General features: G+C 42.3%; 1 protein-coding gene across 1 annotated transcript in view; it reads left to right on the top strand.

Annotated features, from left to right (window-relative positions):
* Window positions 1–17,226, top strand: part of Pcsk5 (proprotein convertase subtilisin/kexin type 5) — a 351,177-nt gene that overhangs the window by 222,285 nt on the left and 111,666 nt on the right. The window contains exons 18-20 of the mRNA XM_013018392.1: window positions 3,223–3,320; window positions 3,717–3,846; window positions 4,083–4,198. Of these exons, the coding sequence (XP_012873846.1) occupies window positions 3,223–3,320; window positions 3,717–3,846; window positions 4,083–4,198 (344 nt within the window). The remainder of the gene's footprint in view (window positions 1–3,222; window positions 3,321–3,716; window positions 3,847–4,082; window positions 4,199–17,226) is intronic.

Below are 17,226 nucleotides of genomic sequence, written 5' to 3'. Positions count from 1 at the left end.
TTTATGGGGAGTTTGGATTCTCCCACATTGGATTCGTGTGCGTGTGTGTGTGCGTGTGTGTGTGTGTGTGTGTGTGTGTGTCAGCTCTAGGGCTTGAACTAAAGTCCTGGGCACTGTCTTTTAGCTTTTTTCACTCAGGATTGACACTTTACCACTTCAGTTATACCTTCATGTCGTGCTTTTTTGATTATTTGAAAATAAGAGTCTTACAGACTTTCCTGCCCTAGCTGGCTTGAAACCATGATCCTCAGATCTCAGCCTCCCAAGAAGTGAGGATTCTAGGCACTGGCACCAGTTGTTGGATTCTTTTTAAGTCATGATAGTAAAAACATTTCTATCTCTGCTCCAAGATAAAATATGCATGGTCTATACTGTTTCCAAGCAGAGAATTCTTCACATTAATTAGTATTGGGAGATTATTTTTCACTTCCATTGATTGTAGATTTATCATAGATGTATTCCTTTCTTCCATTAATTCCTTCCATTCATAAATTTATGTCTTTCTTCCATAAATCTCTAGACTTTGATGTTGCTAAATATCTGTCTTTTTAGCCTCCTAATTCTTGAAGAAGCAGAAAAGTGGTGTGGCAGAAAGAAGAGAGATGTAGGCTCAAATCCTCTTCTGCTCTTGGTTCACTGCATGACCTTGGATAATTCACTTAGCCACCACTGGCTCATTTATAAAATGGTGATAATAATTTCTACTTTGCTGGATTACGATAAAAATAAACCATGATAACGTTTATGAACTACTTACTCCAGCACCTGGCACATAATTGGTCCATGTGTAGCAAAATTACTTAAATTATATTCTTTATTTCTCAGAGAACGTTTTGTAGAGTATGCTAAACCAGTGCCAATAGAAATATGAGCCCTGTATATAATTTTAAATGTGCCAGTAGCCATATTAAAAGAAGTAAAAAAGATACAGAGGAAATTGATTTTAATAAAATATTTTATTTGACTTAATATATCCAAAATGTTGTTATTCCAACACGTGACCAGTATTAAAAAAAAAAACTACTAGTGAGGTATTTTATATTCTTCTCTGTTGTTATAACAAGTCTTTTTATATATTTTAACTAGCCTATATTAGTTGTACAAAGGGTTTTCATTTTTATATTTCCAAACATGCCTACAAGGTACTTAAGTCAACCCCTTCCCCCCCCACCACCATTTTTCTGTTAAGTCTTTGATGTCTGGTGTATATCCTCTTAAACTACAATTCAGTTCTGACAATAACTTTTATGAGAATTGTCTCTATTTAAGATGGGTTTTGTTTGGCTTGTTGCTTGGTTGGGATTTTTTTGTGTCAGGACTGGGGCCTGAACCCAGGGCCTTGTGCTCTGGCTTCACTTTTTCAGCTGGTGCTCTTCCTCTTGAGCCATACCTCTACTTCCAGTTTTTTCTGCTTAATTGGAGACAACTGGCTCTCTGATTTATCCGATGGGCTGACTTCAATCTCAGTCCTCCGCTTTCAACCCTCTGCGTGGCTAGAATTACATGTGTGAAGCCACTAGCATCCAACTCTATATTTAGATGTTTTGAACGCTCATGGAGAGTATACAACAGAGCTAAGCTGTTTTATTTTAATTTATGCCTAATATGTTGTTTGTCAAGACAGCAGTCCAGTGCAGATTTTTCCAATTAGGCATACATTTATAAAATTCAGCTTCTTGACCAGCCACCTTTCACTGGCTCAGGGGCCACAGTGGACAGCGCAGACCTCATTCAGCCAGTTTATCCAGGAAAGACGGTGTCCAGGCCCCATCGGCCTACAGACTTTGGTGTCTACTCTCAATACCCATCTCCCTCCATTTATCTGCTGCATATGGTGCAGCCTCTGTGCCTTTTGCATCGGTACCACCTCAGAAGCAGTGTCCTTTCATTGAAAGACAGACAGACAGACAGACAGCTTTTTTCATAGCTGTTAAATTTTGTATTGTTCTTTATATCCCCCCATTAGGTGTGATGTCCTTTTTGCTACTGTTGTAGAAAAGGAAAAAGGTGCTCCTTTTCTTGTCGTTTTAAATGGCAGTTGTTATACCAGCAAGAAGGTCTGTGAAGGATGTAGACTTTCACAGAAAAGTTCTTTGAGGCTTCTTGCGTTTGCCTAAAGGTTCCTAGAGTTGACAATATAGCCTCAGGAGACGTATAAATTATTCCACAGGCTAAGAACAAAACACTGGGAAAATATCTGTGCATAAAATCCAGAAGGCAAATGAATTAAAATGCTCATGAGAGAGTATTAGGGATATATTTTTTTCACTTGCTTTAGTTTCAGAATTTCCCTGTTTTTTTAATGAGCATAAGGGAAGATAAGTTTTAATTTTTAAAATGAGTATCATCCTCATGTATTAAATGGTTTAACGAATCTGACAAATTAGGAGAGAAAAATATGTACAGTTCCCCCTTTGACATTCTGACAACGGACTACTACCTCATAGAATTAGAAAAATAAAAAAAAATCAATGTGGAATAGATTAAACATGGAAATATTAAATAACACAACTATGAAAAGTTGCTCATGTAACTGTAACCCCTCTGTACAGTATTTTTACAATTAAAAAATGTATTTATAAAAAAATAGAAACGTCAAGATGTGTAACAAAGCAGCATGGTAGGTAAATTCCTGATTGTTTTTTTTGCTAAATTCCTGTGATTAGGTGTTTAAAATGAATAAATCAGGAAGTAAAAGTAAAGATATATTAGTGTGTGTGTGTGTGTGTGTGTGTGTGTGTGTGTGTGTAATTGAACCCAGAGCCTCAGGTTTGGTAAGCACAACCTTTACCTTTAAGCCCAAGAATTTTGTGGGTTTGGTAGGACCAGTAGAAAGTTAAAATCAGAAACATCCAAGTACATGAAAGACTCCTCCAGGAAGAAATGGTTGGGAGTTGCGTGGGAATAGCTGTTACACTTTCATTTACTTGTAATCCATGTGTTCTTAGTGTGTTTAGAATTATAGAACATGTTTGAAGCCTATTGTGGCGTATGTCCACAATAGTATGTCGCTAAAGCTTAGCCGCACCTATACATGCTACAGACAGGGTTACAGGAATCAAAAGGGAAAAAGAGAACACCGGGCCATTACCCTTGCTTTGATGCTTCACCAAATTCACTGGTCTCTGAGGCTGGTGTATTTGTTACTGTGGAGTTTGGGGGAATCATTGCTGATTCGCGGTGATCGCACAGGCTACTCAGAGTGTGTTTACCCTCTCCCAGCCTGCAGGGGTCCCGGTGTACTGTCACCTGTGAAGACGGACACTTCTTCAACGGCCTGGACTGCCAGCCCTGCCACCGCTTCTGTGCTACTTGTGCTGGTACCTGGTCTACCTTTCTTCCGTGTCTTCCTTTTTTTCCTCTCTTGGCTTGTGTTTGGCCAGTTCTAGTTGCCATTTATGCGACCCCCTCAGTGTATTTAAAGGAAATGTAGACCAGAGTATTTTGGTGGGTTTCATGGAAGGCCAACCCTCTCTCCAGCCTTTCCTTACTGGGGAGGTATTTCCTTCTCATTCTAAAGAGAGCAGATGTTCTATGGCAAATCGATTTGATATGAAATAGGAGACGCTTTCACCAACCCTACCCAACGGTGGGGGCGGAGGGGGCACCACACAGTTAAATTAAGACTTGCAATGGTCATAGGGGCGTGACATTTTCCCTAGTCTGGTAAAGAAGCAGCCATGCCACAGTCTCCCCTGCAGCTTTGTTTCTTGAAGGGGCCGGAGCTGATGGATGCATCAATTGCACAGAAGGTTACTTCATGGAGGAGGGGAGGTGTGTGCAAAGCTGTAGCATCAGCTATTACTTAGACCACTCTTCAGAGAACGCCTACAAGTCCTGCAGAAAGTAAGTGCACCTGCCCCAGCTCTAGCATGAATATTGAGAAACCGCACATTCAAAATCATCATTTGACCATTCCTCATTGGGTATTGCCCTCGAGCTTTACCTTGAGTTACCTATCTGGTGTGTTGTTATAAAACAAGATTTTTAAAGAAGACATGAGCAGGCTGATAATTACATGTCTTCTCATATGTGTGCACGACGTGCAAAAGGATTGAAAATGGGTACATTTTTTCCTGCAGATGTGATACGAGTTGCTTAACTTGCAATGGCCCTGGGTTCAAGAACTGTACCAGCTGCCCCAGTGGGTATCTCTTAGACCTAGGAGCGTGTCAGATGGGAGCCATCTGCAAAGATGGTGAGTACACGTGTTCATGTGGATCTCTGACCAAAGTGTGGTATTTCTATTTTAAGGCCTAACACTATTTCCATTTCAAAAAAGAAACTAATAAGCATACATTCTATGCAACCTGCCGAATATCTTGCTCACATTCACTTGTTTTAGTATGCCTCTAATGGGCTGAGTGTCCTATTTTTATTCATTTATTTATTTTCAGACAGGGTCTCACTATAGCACAGGCTGACCTAAAACTTGTTTGTATCTCAAGCTGGCCTACACCTTTACTCCTGCTTCAGCTTTGTGGGTGCTGAGATTACAGGGTTATGCCATCATGCCCAGCTGTTTCCTTTATTTTTTTTAATTGCAAGAAGATTCATCACATGTGGTCCCACTGACCAACGTGGCTCATTAGTTCTTTTAATTCATAAACTTTATTTCTCTGAGCAGCTTTCAATCCACATGAAAATTGAGTAGTACAGACAGTGCTCTTACACTGCTTGTCTATCCACTTGCATGGCCCTCCTTCACTGTCCTCAAAGGCCCATAGTGGACACTGGGATATGCCTTTAGTGTGTTGTGCATCCTCTTGGTTTAAACAAAGGCATAATGATGTGTCCTCCACATTCTTACCAAGCAGGTTCATTGCCCTGGAAACCTTCAGTGCTCTGCCTATTTGTTCTCCCTTCCAACCCCTACTGTCTCGGCAGAATTCCCTCTGCAAAATTTCATACAGTTGGAATCATAATGTGTAGGCTTTTCTTGTTAATTCTGATGTATTTCTTTCCAGTCTCTACCATATGTACTTTTTACTCAACTTTTTTAAAGCCATGCATATTTTATAATCTTCTTTTTACAGTAAATATTATGCATACAATTTTCCTATGTTCTGTTTCTTTACAAAGGCTAAGAACACTCTGTCTGTCTGTCTGTCTGTCTGTCTGTCTGTGCGCGCGCGCGCACACACACACACACACACACACACACCCTGGTATGGGGTAAAACTCAGGGTCTTGTAGTTTCACTTGACTTTCTTGTTCACAGCTGGTGCTCTACCACTTGAGCCTGAAACTTTAGTAGTAATAATAGTAAATAATAGTAGCATGAAACACAATAGTGCAGATTCCTTAATTTTGTTGGGTTGGGAGCAGGGAGGCTGCCCCTTCTACTATTTGGATTTTTTTGTCATTTTCATATGTAAATGATAATCGGATGGAATCTGAATCTTTCATGAAGCCCATGAGGCTAGTAATGAATATTCTAGTCTTCCAGAAAGGAGATTCCAAAATAGGATGCTAGAAAGTGATAGACAAAATGTAGGCCTGAAGCATTATAAATGCTGATCCATTTCTTTTTTTTTTGCACCAGTGGTTCTTAACAAAGGTGCTGAACCCCACGCTTTCCCCAAGATTCTCATTGACTTGGCCTGGAATGTAGCCTGGGCACGGATATTTCTAGAAGTTCCCACCTGTTTTTAATGTACAGCTCCCATTCCCCTGATAGTTTGGCACATGCCACATTCCCTCACCTCTAGCCACAGTTTCCTCATCTGTAAAATCAATCAATTCAAGTTCTTTCAATTCCAGCACTTAATGAGCTTTGGTATTCCGTGGAATTCACAGAGGCCTAGTCTTTACACATAAAATCCATATCAATAAGACAAAGACATTGAATGGCGGTTCAAAATACCTTTGGGATCACTAAAATAAATAGAAAGTATGCATTTGTGCGTGCTTTAGAAAGTAAGAAATAGAAGATGTTTGTCTCAGTGGCAAGACCGTTGTCCTAACTTCATTCTGTGCCTTCGATTGAATGCTTTGGCGTTTGTAAATTCTGCTGGACAGGCAGCCCAGTACTGCTGTTGGTCGACGGTGGGCTTATGCGTCAGAATGTTATATTCCAGAGCTTCAGATCCTGGGGCAGGTTATAAACTTCTCTGGGCCTTATGTCCCTCATAAGCATAAAACGAAGACCATAATGCTACTGCAGCTGCATTGTTATTCCACAGCTCCTTCTGCAGAACTGCAGAAGGGCCCAGAAAATAGGGTTTCTGCTGCCACAAATAGAGCATGGCTCTGATTTCCTCAACACATTGCAGGTGGCTGCATCCTTGTGAACTCACTCAGGCCCGGGCTCTGAGATTTCTTGGCCAGGATAAATTCTCACTTCACCCTATTGGGGTGTGAGGCCTGATGTGACAATTCCCCGAAGATCACCTTTTACTTAAAAGTCTGGGGCCTTTATATCTGACCACAACCTTCACTGCTTATGGGAAGATGAGCAGAAAACCCAGGGGGACAAAGGATTGACAGAGGGACATTGCAAAGGTTCTGTCTCTCACCTGGGTCCTGGGCAATTTCAAGTGTGTGATGGTTTGACAACCTTTGATAAACTCCTGATGGACGTGGAGTAAGTTGTACATATGGGAAATTGGTAAAAAAGCGAAGTGTCAGGATCGTGGGAAAGAGCGGAAAACAAAAAAGGTTCATCAGAATGAGTTCACTGGCAAGTCAGTTCAAATCCTTAACCAAGCACCAGTGACTCACGCCTGCAATCCTAGCTATTCAGAAGTTTGGACCATCGCTCAAAGCCAGCCTAGGAGGGAAAGTCCATGAGATTCTTATCTCCAATTTACCACCAGAAACATAGAAGTAGAGTTATAGCTCCAGTGTAGAACATCAGCCTTGAGCAAAAATGTCGAGTGAGATCTCCAGGTCCCCCCATACCCTTCCCTTCACATACACACAAAAGAAGAGGTTCTTCATGGCTCAGAGAACTTTCAAGGCACATGACAACTGCTTGTAAGAATGTACTGTTCGTTCCCTTTCAGTGGTCATATTTCTATGATTCCAAGACACACTTAAAGAAACATTTTAAGATCTCTGAAACCAGATGCATCTTATAATGTATGGCAGTTTATGCTGCTTTGACTGGCAGATGGTAAGTAGGACATACGTGTCACTGCTTCGATAGGAGGTCTGGGCACAGAATTGGCCATTCAGCTGAATTACTAATTGGCACCTGGCTTCTGCTTTCTTAACAGTAGTTTAATAGAGCTTCAAAAGTTTAAATCATTATTCAGTATTCAAAAGAAGGCTCATTGTACAAGCATCGAAACAAAACTCTATGTTAAATGACAAATCCTTTAATTAAAATTCTAATTGATCAGAGAACTATGGTATCACAGGCTAGTTACAAAGCTTTATTTTTTCTGTCATACCTAATGATGCATCTGAAATCCTTGTGTCTTGGATTCAATGAAATATGTTAGAAATGACTGAATATTCTCTACTCCTTGTAATTCTGGGAAGAAAGAAAATCCTTGCTTGTGTTATTATTGATTTCTAATTTATTCTTTCTCCAATCTTTTTTTTTTCCTTTCACAATGGATACCAATCACATATACCACGGGACTGCAATTATCTCTTCTTGAAAAACCATGCTGTTGACTGAAATCACTTTTGGGTGGACCAAATTTCCTCCTTGTTGACTGCTCCTGAATGACCTCTTCCAACCCCCCCGATCTGCCTCTCTGGCCAATCAAAACCTCCTTCCGTGTGTGCATCATGGTGCTTTCAACCTCTACTCCTCCTTCTGTCTTGCTGACTTCCGGAAAAGCAACGGAAGAGTCCTGGGCGGAAGGAGGCTTCTGTGTGCTTGTGAAAAAGAACAATCTGTGTCAACGGAAGGTTCTTCAACAACTCTGCTGCAAAACATGTACATTCCAAGGCTGAGCGGCTATCTAAATTTCTTTGTTCCTGTAGACTTATAGATCATTCCATATTATTAAAAAGAAAAAAAGCCAAAAAAAAGCAAGCCACCTCTCTCTTTCTTGCTATCTTTTTTTTTTCTCTCTCTCTCAAGTTTGTGCAGGGAGATGCTGGTGAACTGTTTTGTCAGAACTTAAATGGAAAAAAAAATAAACCTACAACAAGCCTACCTTTTAGAACTGGGTGTTTAAGTACTAAACAGCCAGAATTACAGAGACAGTATTGTATGACCAAAGTATTTGATGCCAAAATTTGATGTTAAAAGTAATGATTTGATTTCCTGCTCTGAGTTCTGAAGGTCCTTTTCTTGTTTTTATTTTTTTTTCATTTCTTTTGCATCTAACTTACTTGTTTCCCCCTTTGAAATGCCTAAAAATATTTTTTTTTCCAAAACATCACAAGAATGTGCACAGATGAAAATCAAACAGCAGGCTCTTACATCACTTCATTTCCATGCTGGAGCCCACCACAGGGGGAAATGGCAGGAAAATGGACCCAAGGGCTTAGGGAACATCCTGTAGACTAGCATTCAGTGTTGTTTGTCGTAGTGTTTCATAGCTCAACACTGATACTTTCCACATGTAAGTTGCTTGGTGCATTCTGTACTAGTCTTTACGTTTAACTCACTTGATAAGTCTGTGCCACTGGTTTCTATCAGATAGACTTGCTGCTACTGGTTTTTTTTTCCATGGAAGATTGGGTTGTTTTAACACGGCTAGTCTAACAGGATTGTTCCATGCAGGACAATTGGTGATGGCAAAAATCCAGAGGACAGAAAAGAGCTGAGACTGACTCAGCTCCCCTAAAACTTTGAGAGTTAAATTCCTAAACCCTGCACAATCTCTTGGTGCTATCTCACCATTATCCCCCATAGCCTCTCTTGAAGATCATCAGAAATTCCGTTGATCACAATGGGAAGCATTTTGGATATGATGCAGGAAATTTCTTCCTGGAGTCAAAAGTTTCTAAGAGGTCCTTGTATTTTTTAAGAAATGGAATTTATTTAAATCTATTTAAGCTTGTGCTCAAGACAGCCGGGCAATGTTTTTCAATGGTGCTTATCTGAAGTCTTTTCCTCTTGTCATTTGAAAAAAAATAATAAAACTGGAAATTGAATATGGGCGGCACAATTGTACCCTCAGTCCTGTATTTTCTCACTCTTTTGTTCCTCTCTCGCTAGACCATTCTCCTACACTCTTGTCCATTGAATGTTGATGAAATCATCTGGGTTGTTTTGGAGGGGGGTTAATGTTTTTGTTGGGGGGGGGGTTGTTTGTTTCTTTTGTTTTCTTTTCTTTAGAAATTTCTTCACTGGTTTTCTATAACTCCATAAATATTTCATGGGCTCTCGCAGAATGAATTACGAGGAAACTGTTGTGGATCAATGGTCAGAAATGAAAAAAAAACCTGGCAGTTCGTTTCACAGCTCCTCCATGGAGGGAAAGGGAGACTGATACCAAGTTTCTTCACTTTTCATATCAAATCTCCATAGTGACCTCATTCGCTTTGGGAGGGACTAGCCAAATATTGCAGGCACTAAGTTTTAGAGAGCTTTGCTTCCCAGATGCCATTAGCTTTGCTGCTGAGAGTGATTTAGTACAGGCAGTCTTGGGAAGGAATGGATGAATACTAAAGTCATTCTGGGAGCAGCATGCTAGTAAAAAAAATCTGTCTCAGAAATATTCCTAGACATCGAATAACTGCCAGTCCAAGGTGAATAATAAGTAAATAGTCTTCATGAGCCTCATTCTTGCATTGTGATGATTTCAAGTCCCATAATCAATCATATGTACCTGAGCAACTGACAGATTTGCTGACCATCTTCCCCCTTCAGAAGAAGGTAATCTTGGGGACAACATATAGATTTGACACTTTAAAGCACAGTGTTCAAATTACCAGAAGGAAACATGATCCTAAAGCAAGCTTAAGCAGATGATTGAGCGAAATCTTTGCCTGCAATGAAATTACCTACTTGGACTAGCCCATAATACTTGAGGTACAGGTCATGGTGAGAGGAAAGACAGAAGCGGGATCTCTGTGCTTAAACAAATAACCATCCACATGACAACCAAATCCTTTTGGGTCCACTAGTGCATTCCATTTCCTCCCTGGCCACCTCATAGGAAGACTGGTTCAAACTATAGTGTCACTGCCTCGTTTATCTATATGACATTATTAATAGAACATAATGCTTTCAAAGTTTAAGTTAATGTTATATATTATGTATAAATATATATATATATATTCATAATGAGATATGTAATGGATAGTACAAAGTTTGGAGACGTGAACAAATGCTCTAACCTTCTAGAAACAAAAGCCCTATCTTCTGTTCTCTTTTTTTTTGTCTTTTGATTTTCAACTTCACTAATGAAAAATGACCCATTGTTAAATCTCAGCCCCCTTTACTGAAAAAAAAAATACTGTACATGTGTAAAATGTTCAGTTGTTTTTTTTGTAAAATACAGTCAAATGGTTGTAATTGAAACTGGCCAAATTCAATGTTATTCCATATTTTATTTTTTCTATTAAATTAACCTAAGTTCCTGTTTATTTCATCTGTTCATACCCACATAGAAACATCTCTGCAAGGGTAAGGTAGTGAGAAACCTCTCTGTTTCTCCATGGAAGCGGCAGTTGAAGGGAAGGGTGGAGATGAACGAAGGGTCTCAGGAAAGTTGCAGAGGTGGGATGGGAAAGATGAGACTAACAGCTCTGTAAGAAAGAAGCGCGTGAGATACAGACATGCGTGGATGGCAAGTCTGATTTTTGGAAAGCAGGCATTGAAAAGTATCTCCAAGAGCTTCTAGTGGCTCCGATGTTGGTGTCCATGCTCCGCATCATCTAGACCTGCATTCTGCGGCTGCTGTTGTACACTGGGCCCTGTGTGTGTATAGATGTGGGATGGGCGATGGCAAAATGGAGAGAGAATACAAGCTGCTAAAGGGAAAGATGGCTTTGCTCAGTGGCTGATACTTTGTGTCATGTTGGCAGTGACTTGATATCTGGACACTCAGAAGATGATGTTCCAGAACATCTTACAGGATAGGGCTAGATAGTCAGCCAAAAACCCCCGTGGCTATAGATGTTTGTGAATCCAGCAATCACAAACACTGCAGGTTCAAGGCCCTGTCTTCTGAGGGAGATATCAGCTCCTCACACAGTCATGAAGTCCCAATAGAAAGAAAGAAAGACCTTAATTTAACTTGACATCCACTGTGTGGGCATCCACAGCATATTATGTGTTGATGTCGACATAGCCTGCCTGTCTTAATTGTCAAAAACGCTAGAGTTGAGAGAGAGATGTATTATCTTGTCTACACATTAAAAAATACACAGAAGCAAGGCTTATAGACTTTGATCGGTAGCGATGACACGCCCAGGCTCATAATTTCATAGGAAGTCCTGCATGTTAAAATCACCTCAAATGTGTGGGATAGTAAGTAAGTTCAGAACAGACAGACGCTTCTGGACTGAACTGGTTTGTTAGGCCATTACCAATGAACGTGCTGCACTAGAGATGTTCAGGATAACAAAGGCTTTTCATGATTTTGATCTAATTAGTCCGTTAATACCAAGCGCAGTGTTTCAGCCTATAACGAATTAGCCAGGAAGCATCTACATGTGTATATCTGGTAGAAGGTGGAGAGAATGCCAGCCTCAGCTCCCATCAACAGCCCATCCACAGACTGATCAGAATTCTCTCTTTCTCTACCCCAATACCAAAAGCTGCTGATCACACTTCTGATCACTTCGATCACCGTCATTATTTACCCTTCAACAATCTACTCTTCGTTTTGGACACCTTGCAAATTAAATTCTCTCAGTCCAAGTGGTCCACACTTTAGGCACATCTGACTATGAAAAGATACACCACCTCCCCTTCTCTCTTCCAAACGAAAAGAGTGTCAATGCGGCTGAAGTAGAAAATAAATGTGTGCTCTTCATGCATTTCTATCACCCTCAGTCTCACACAAAGAGAGCAATAGTAGACAGCCACATGAGGAATAGAATTGGAGGCAATTTCAAACTCTGGCCTGGCCAGTTTGCTACTCCCTCCTTCCAGCCTCTACTAGAAAATGGCGCAGGGGAACAAAGTGCAGCTGTAGCTTGACCTTACCTGACCTGGGCTGGGCTCCACTCAATGTAAATAAATGGCATAGAAAACATAAACCTGCCTCTCCTCTCTGGTCAATTTTAGTTTTGTTGGCAACCCATAAAATCTGAAGTTCTCCACAGAGTACTTTAGAGGCTCTGACGCGCTCAGCAGGACATAGCCAAGAGAGACTGGATCTCACTGCAGCTCGTTGGAGCTCCTTGGTACCTAACCGTGCTCTGAAATCCATGCAGTCATGACCCCTCCTCATCACAAGGGTGATGATCTGGTCCAGACTGAGCAAAAAGGTTTCACAAGAAGGATGCTGCCGTCCAACACCATTGTGAGCACCAGCCTGCGGCCTGAATCAGCAAGGAATCTTTCCACTGTGCCCAGACTGAAGAATGACTCGACTCGGTTATGATTGCCTTGTTTACAGACAATCTTGTTTTTTGTGTTTTCTTCCAGCATCAGAAATCAAGCAACGAAAGCTATTTTGCATCTCACTTTCTAGAAAATTCCAGAAACGTTGAGATTGAGCTGTAAGATCTAAAGTGTTTCTGTATTTTTTCAATTTGGGGGAAAACAAAAAAAAGAGAATGCAACCTTTATACCAGTGGTTCATGCCTATAATTCTAACGACTCAGGAGACTGAGATCCAGAAAACCACAGTTCAAAGTCAGCCTGGACAACAAGGTCCCCAATATAACCAGCAAAAAAAAAAAAAAGCAGAGACAGAGGTATAGCTCAAGTGGTATTGTACCAGCTGAGCAACCCAACTGAGCAAGCCCAACGCTCTGAGTTCAAACTCCAGTAACACACCCACAAAAAAAAAAATTTTAAAGAATGCAGTGTTTTCAGACAGACCAGGTTTTATAAAAATCGCCTTAGTTAATGGGACCCATACAAAACTCAAGCCTATAAAGGTGAGTTTTTTAATGCAAGAATCATTACTAGCTGGGGGTCTGGCTGGGAATCAAGCCCATTGCTTCAACCTTGTGCAAAACACTACTTCCTTTTTAAGAGTGCCAGAGAAAACCAAGTTCGTATTACACATGTAATGTGTTGCAAGACAGATGTAAGATCCCTTTCCTAAGTGAAAGCAGAAAACATACCCTATCAGTGGAGTTGCTTTCTTTTTCCCATTGATGAACTCAAATGTTATTGCTTCCAAAAGTAAACATTGTTGAGTCCCAGCTAGTGATCAAGCTCTGAGGGTCTTGCCTTCTTCCAGCGTATCACCTAAAGGAGGGAAAAGACTCAGGAACACGTGAATATAACAGGAAGCCATGAAGTGTCCATAAAGGAGCCTGTAATATTGTTAGGAATCCAGAGGATCAGCTGACTTTACCCATGATACACTGGAATCCCAGGCCCTGGCAGGAAAGTTTGCCAAGGGTATCCAAACCTAGAATGAAACCAACAACGTTGGCTGTGCAAATTAAACCACAGAGGTCAAGATCAAATGAGACCTTAATTAAATATCTGCAAAATGCAACATATCAAACTGGTCAATTGTAACGTCACTCTTCAGAAATCATGTATAATTAAATTTAATGTGGGATGAAGGTGAAATTTAATATGCTGGATGTGATATACGATGTGTAGCCTACAGAAATCTAATCACCTAGGAACTTGAAGGGCTTGTATTTATTTATTTATTTCTGGTTGGGACATTTCCAGAATTGGGGCCTGAACTCAGCTTCACATTCTAGTTCAGCAGTTTTTTTCTCCTGTTCATTGTTAGTGCTCTACCACTTGAGCCGCACCTCCAGTTCTGTCTTTTTGATGGCTATTTGGGAATAACATTCTCATGGAATTATCTGTCTGAGCTGGCTTTGAAAAGCAATCCTCAAATCTCACCCTGCTGAGTAGCTAGGATTATAGGCGTGAGCCATCAGCGTCCAGCAAGGATCATACTATAAACCTACAAAGGAGGGAGAAATTCACTATTCCCCCAAGGGATAAGCGGATCAGGGAGGACTCTGAGGAGGAGAGTGAGAAGGTATAACTTTCCATTGCAATAACAAAATACCCGAGTCTGGGGACCTAAAAGGTATCTGGTTCATAATAAAAGCAAGAGTAATAACCTCGGTGAGCTGCTTAGGAGCCCCGAATTCAAATATCAGACCCCCCCAAAAAAAATCATGAACAGTAACTAATCATGAATCTCTAACTAATGTCGCTCTGTGCCTCATCTCCACCCTGAACTGCTAGAGAAACTCCAGGCTACATGTATTGCCCCCTTTCCTCCTTTCTCCTCCTTTCTCCTTTTTCTCCTATGTGCCCTGTCCATTCACACGAGTCAAGTCTGGACGTCATTCCTGAGATGGCCTCGGTCTGCCTCCCTCCTGCCTCACACTCTGGTCACGGGTTTACCTTTCCTTCCTGGGCCAGAACCAGCAGAGCGGGGCCTCCCAACCCTGCTGGTCACATGCTGGAGGCTTCCCATCCCCTGGTCTAAGTTAATAATAGCAATAACAATAATAGTTTCTTCAGAAAGCAGACCCTCTACCATTCCCCTCAAACCCGCTGTGGGCATTTTCCCCCCTAGCACTTACCAAACCTTGACGTTCTGGGCGGGTTCGCTTACTTGTTTGCTGTCTGTCACTCAGCTCCCTGGGAGCCGATGCTCCATCTTGCTCACAGCTGCAGCTTATGTGTCTAGCACGGCTTGCTTAAGAAATAGCTGTGGAATGAATGAATAAAAAGATGCCAGAGAGGAGTGCCTTCTGACCTGAGTCTTGAAGGCTAAGCAGGATTTGTAAATCTAAGAAATGTGAGGGAAAGGGAGGGAGGGAGGGAAGGAAGGAAAGAAGGACAGGGGGAGAGAAGGAAGGAAAAGGACAGAGGGAGGGAGGGAGGAAGGAAGGAAGGAAGGACAGAGAGAGGGAGGGAGGGAGGACGGGAAGAAGGAAGGAAGGAAGGAAGAGAGGGAGGAGGGAGGGAGACTAAGAGAGTATAAGATAGAGGGGGAGGGGGAGGGGAACTTGTACAAATGCAGAAAGCCGCTCACAGGTTGTGTGGAGGAAGACTCTGGACACCTGGGCAGAGAGCAGGCAGCGTGTGCAGCTTCGGGGAGGAGGATTTGGTGTCTTTCCTCCACGTCCTCATCACCAGAGCCATTCAAGCCTCTTCTCAGGGAGACTCATTGACTTGCCCAAGAACCCCATCAAGTCACCTTTTGGCCTCTTCCTCCTGCCCCCACTCCCCTCCCACCAACGCCCCACCTGCACTGGTACTGAAGAAGAAACCCAGGGCCTTGCAAAAGCAAGCACTCCACCATAGATGAGCAACACCTCCAATGCCTTTTGGGCTCTTGCCAAGCTATTTAGGAAGCATTCATTCAGACAAAACGCTGAGGGGACCCTGCTAGAATCAGCCCCGGGGGGTTGAGGGCTACTTCAAGGCATTTAAATGGGAGGAAAGGGAACTCAGCTGTCACCTGGGCGCATAGAAGAGGAGGCAGCTCACAGCAACTCTGCCCACCGCTAGAGCAATAAATTGCCAAGAGTCCTTCACCAAACTAGTGTCCTGGGGACATGGACCTTCTTCGAACCTATTTCCCCTAGTGATAAGACCTCTTGCCCTCTAAACTGTCAACCCCCCCCATCCCCAAACAAAGCAATATGCTAGCATGCTCTCCCCAACAGTGCAAACGCTCCTAATAACTCCCATCTGTGGACTCCTTCATACAAGTTATTTCCTCCAGCCTGATTTTTATCCTCTCTTTATAAATACATGCCTGAGGTACCTCCGTGTTAGATGGAAGATCTGGGATTAATTTAAGCTGAGAGACAATCTGATATCAGAGCCTCCCCCTCCCCGAAGGAGGAATACAAGATCCGGGAAGGCTGTGTGCCGTGGTGATGGATCTGTATGAGGTTTATGTATTTTCACTGGTGCTGTCTGCTGAAGGTCCAGGTTGTTGCTTATGAACAGAGAACCTCTCTCTCACCTAGAAAAACACACTGAGCCTCCATGATCGTCCTTGTCCAGGCCCTGAAAATGAGTAGTCTCCAATGGGCCGCATGAGCGGAAGAAATCAGAATGGACCTAGAGAAATGAGAGCCAAGTGCATGGGTGCCTGCCTGTAATTCTAGCACTTGGGAGGTAAAAGAATCAAAAGTTCAAGGCCAGCCTGAGCTACCTAGTAACCCGTAATCTCAAAGACAAACAAGAATCACCACTGATCCCTTTTAAGCTATTCCTTCACTGTTGAGAGGCTTTGCATTGTATAGCCCAAACTGAAACGAGAAGGAAATAAATAGGAGCCAAGGGGACTGGAGGAGACACTGGAAAGCCGAATGCGGTCAGATAATATAAATGCCATGAGCTCTGTTAACAAACCTGGCGAGACCAGTTCTTGCCAGGTGGTATCCAATAGGATTTGTTGCCTCCCAACTCCTAACACAGCATACTACATCATCATGCGGTATAATTTTTAAAAATCAAAAAACGTTTGTTGAAAGTAGAAACTTGATGTATAATGAACTGAGGAGAAGAGCCACAAAATACGAGGCCAAACAGAAGTCTAGTCTCACTAGGAAGCCATCACCAGACATTTCACCCTCCAAGATCTTTTCTCTTCTCCACCTTGACTGCCCGTGCCCCCCTGGGATGAAGCCATTTTACCCCTGGGCAACGGCGCCTCTTTGTTACACTTCTTAAACACGCTCCGTCTGGCCACGGTGGCAAGTGAATGCTCTCCATCCTCCACAGCAGCCTAAACGTTCTGCTCCGCAACTCAGAGCTCAGCCCAACAATCCACCCTCCCGTGGCTTCTTCCCATTTCCGTTCCAGGGATACTGAAGACCATCCACAGTCATCTCACCCACCTCAGCTCCAGCCATTCTCTCCTGCCCTCCTCTAGGTCAGCCCAGCTGGTCTCCCTGACTCTTTGCACTCTCTCCATATCTGAGAACTTGCTGCTTTCAAACAGCAGCCAAACTCCATAAAACAATGCAAACAGTGCTTCAGGACCTTGCTTGAATCAACAGCCACAATGGGAGAGGGGCCTTGGTTAGCACTTGCTAACTGCGTGGCTGTGGAATTCTAAACATGTCCCAGAAGTTACAGTTTCCTGGTGGTCCATTGCTTTGAAGGGCTTTTGCCAAAGAAATGAAAGACTGATAATGAGTCACCTTAAGATAGAGAGGTCAGCCTGGACTATCTGGGTGGTG

Source organism: Dipodomys ordii, unplaced genomic scaffold (assembly GCF_000151885.1).
Source record: "Dipodomys ordii isolate 6190 unplaced genomic scaffold, Dord_2.0 Scaffold40, whole genome shotgun sequence".
NCBI lineage: Eukaryota > Metazoa > Chordata > Mammalia > Rodentia > Heteromyidae > Dipodomys > Dipodomys ordii.
The sequence above is the reverse complement of the archived record's forward strand: the minus strand, read 5'-3'. Positions and strand labels throughout refer to the sequence as shown.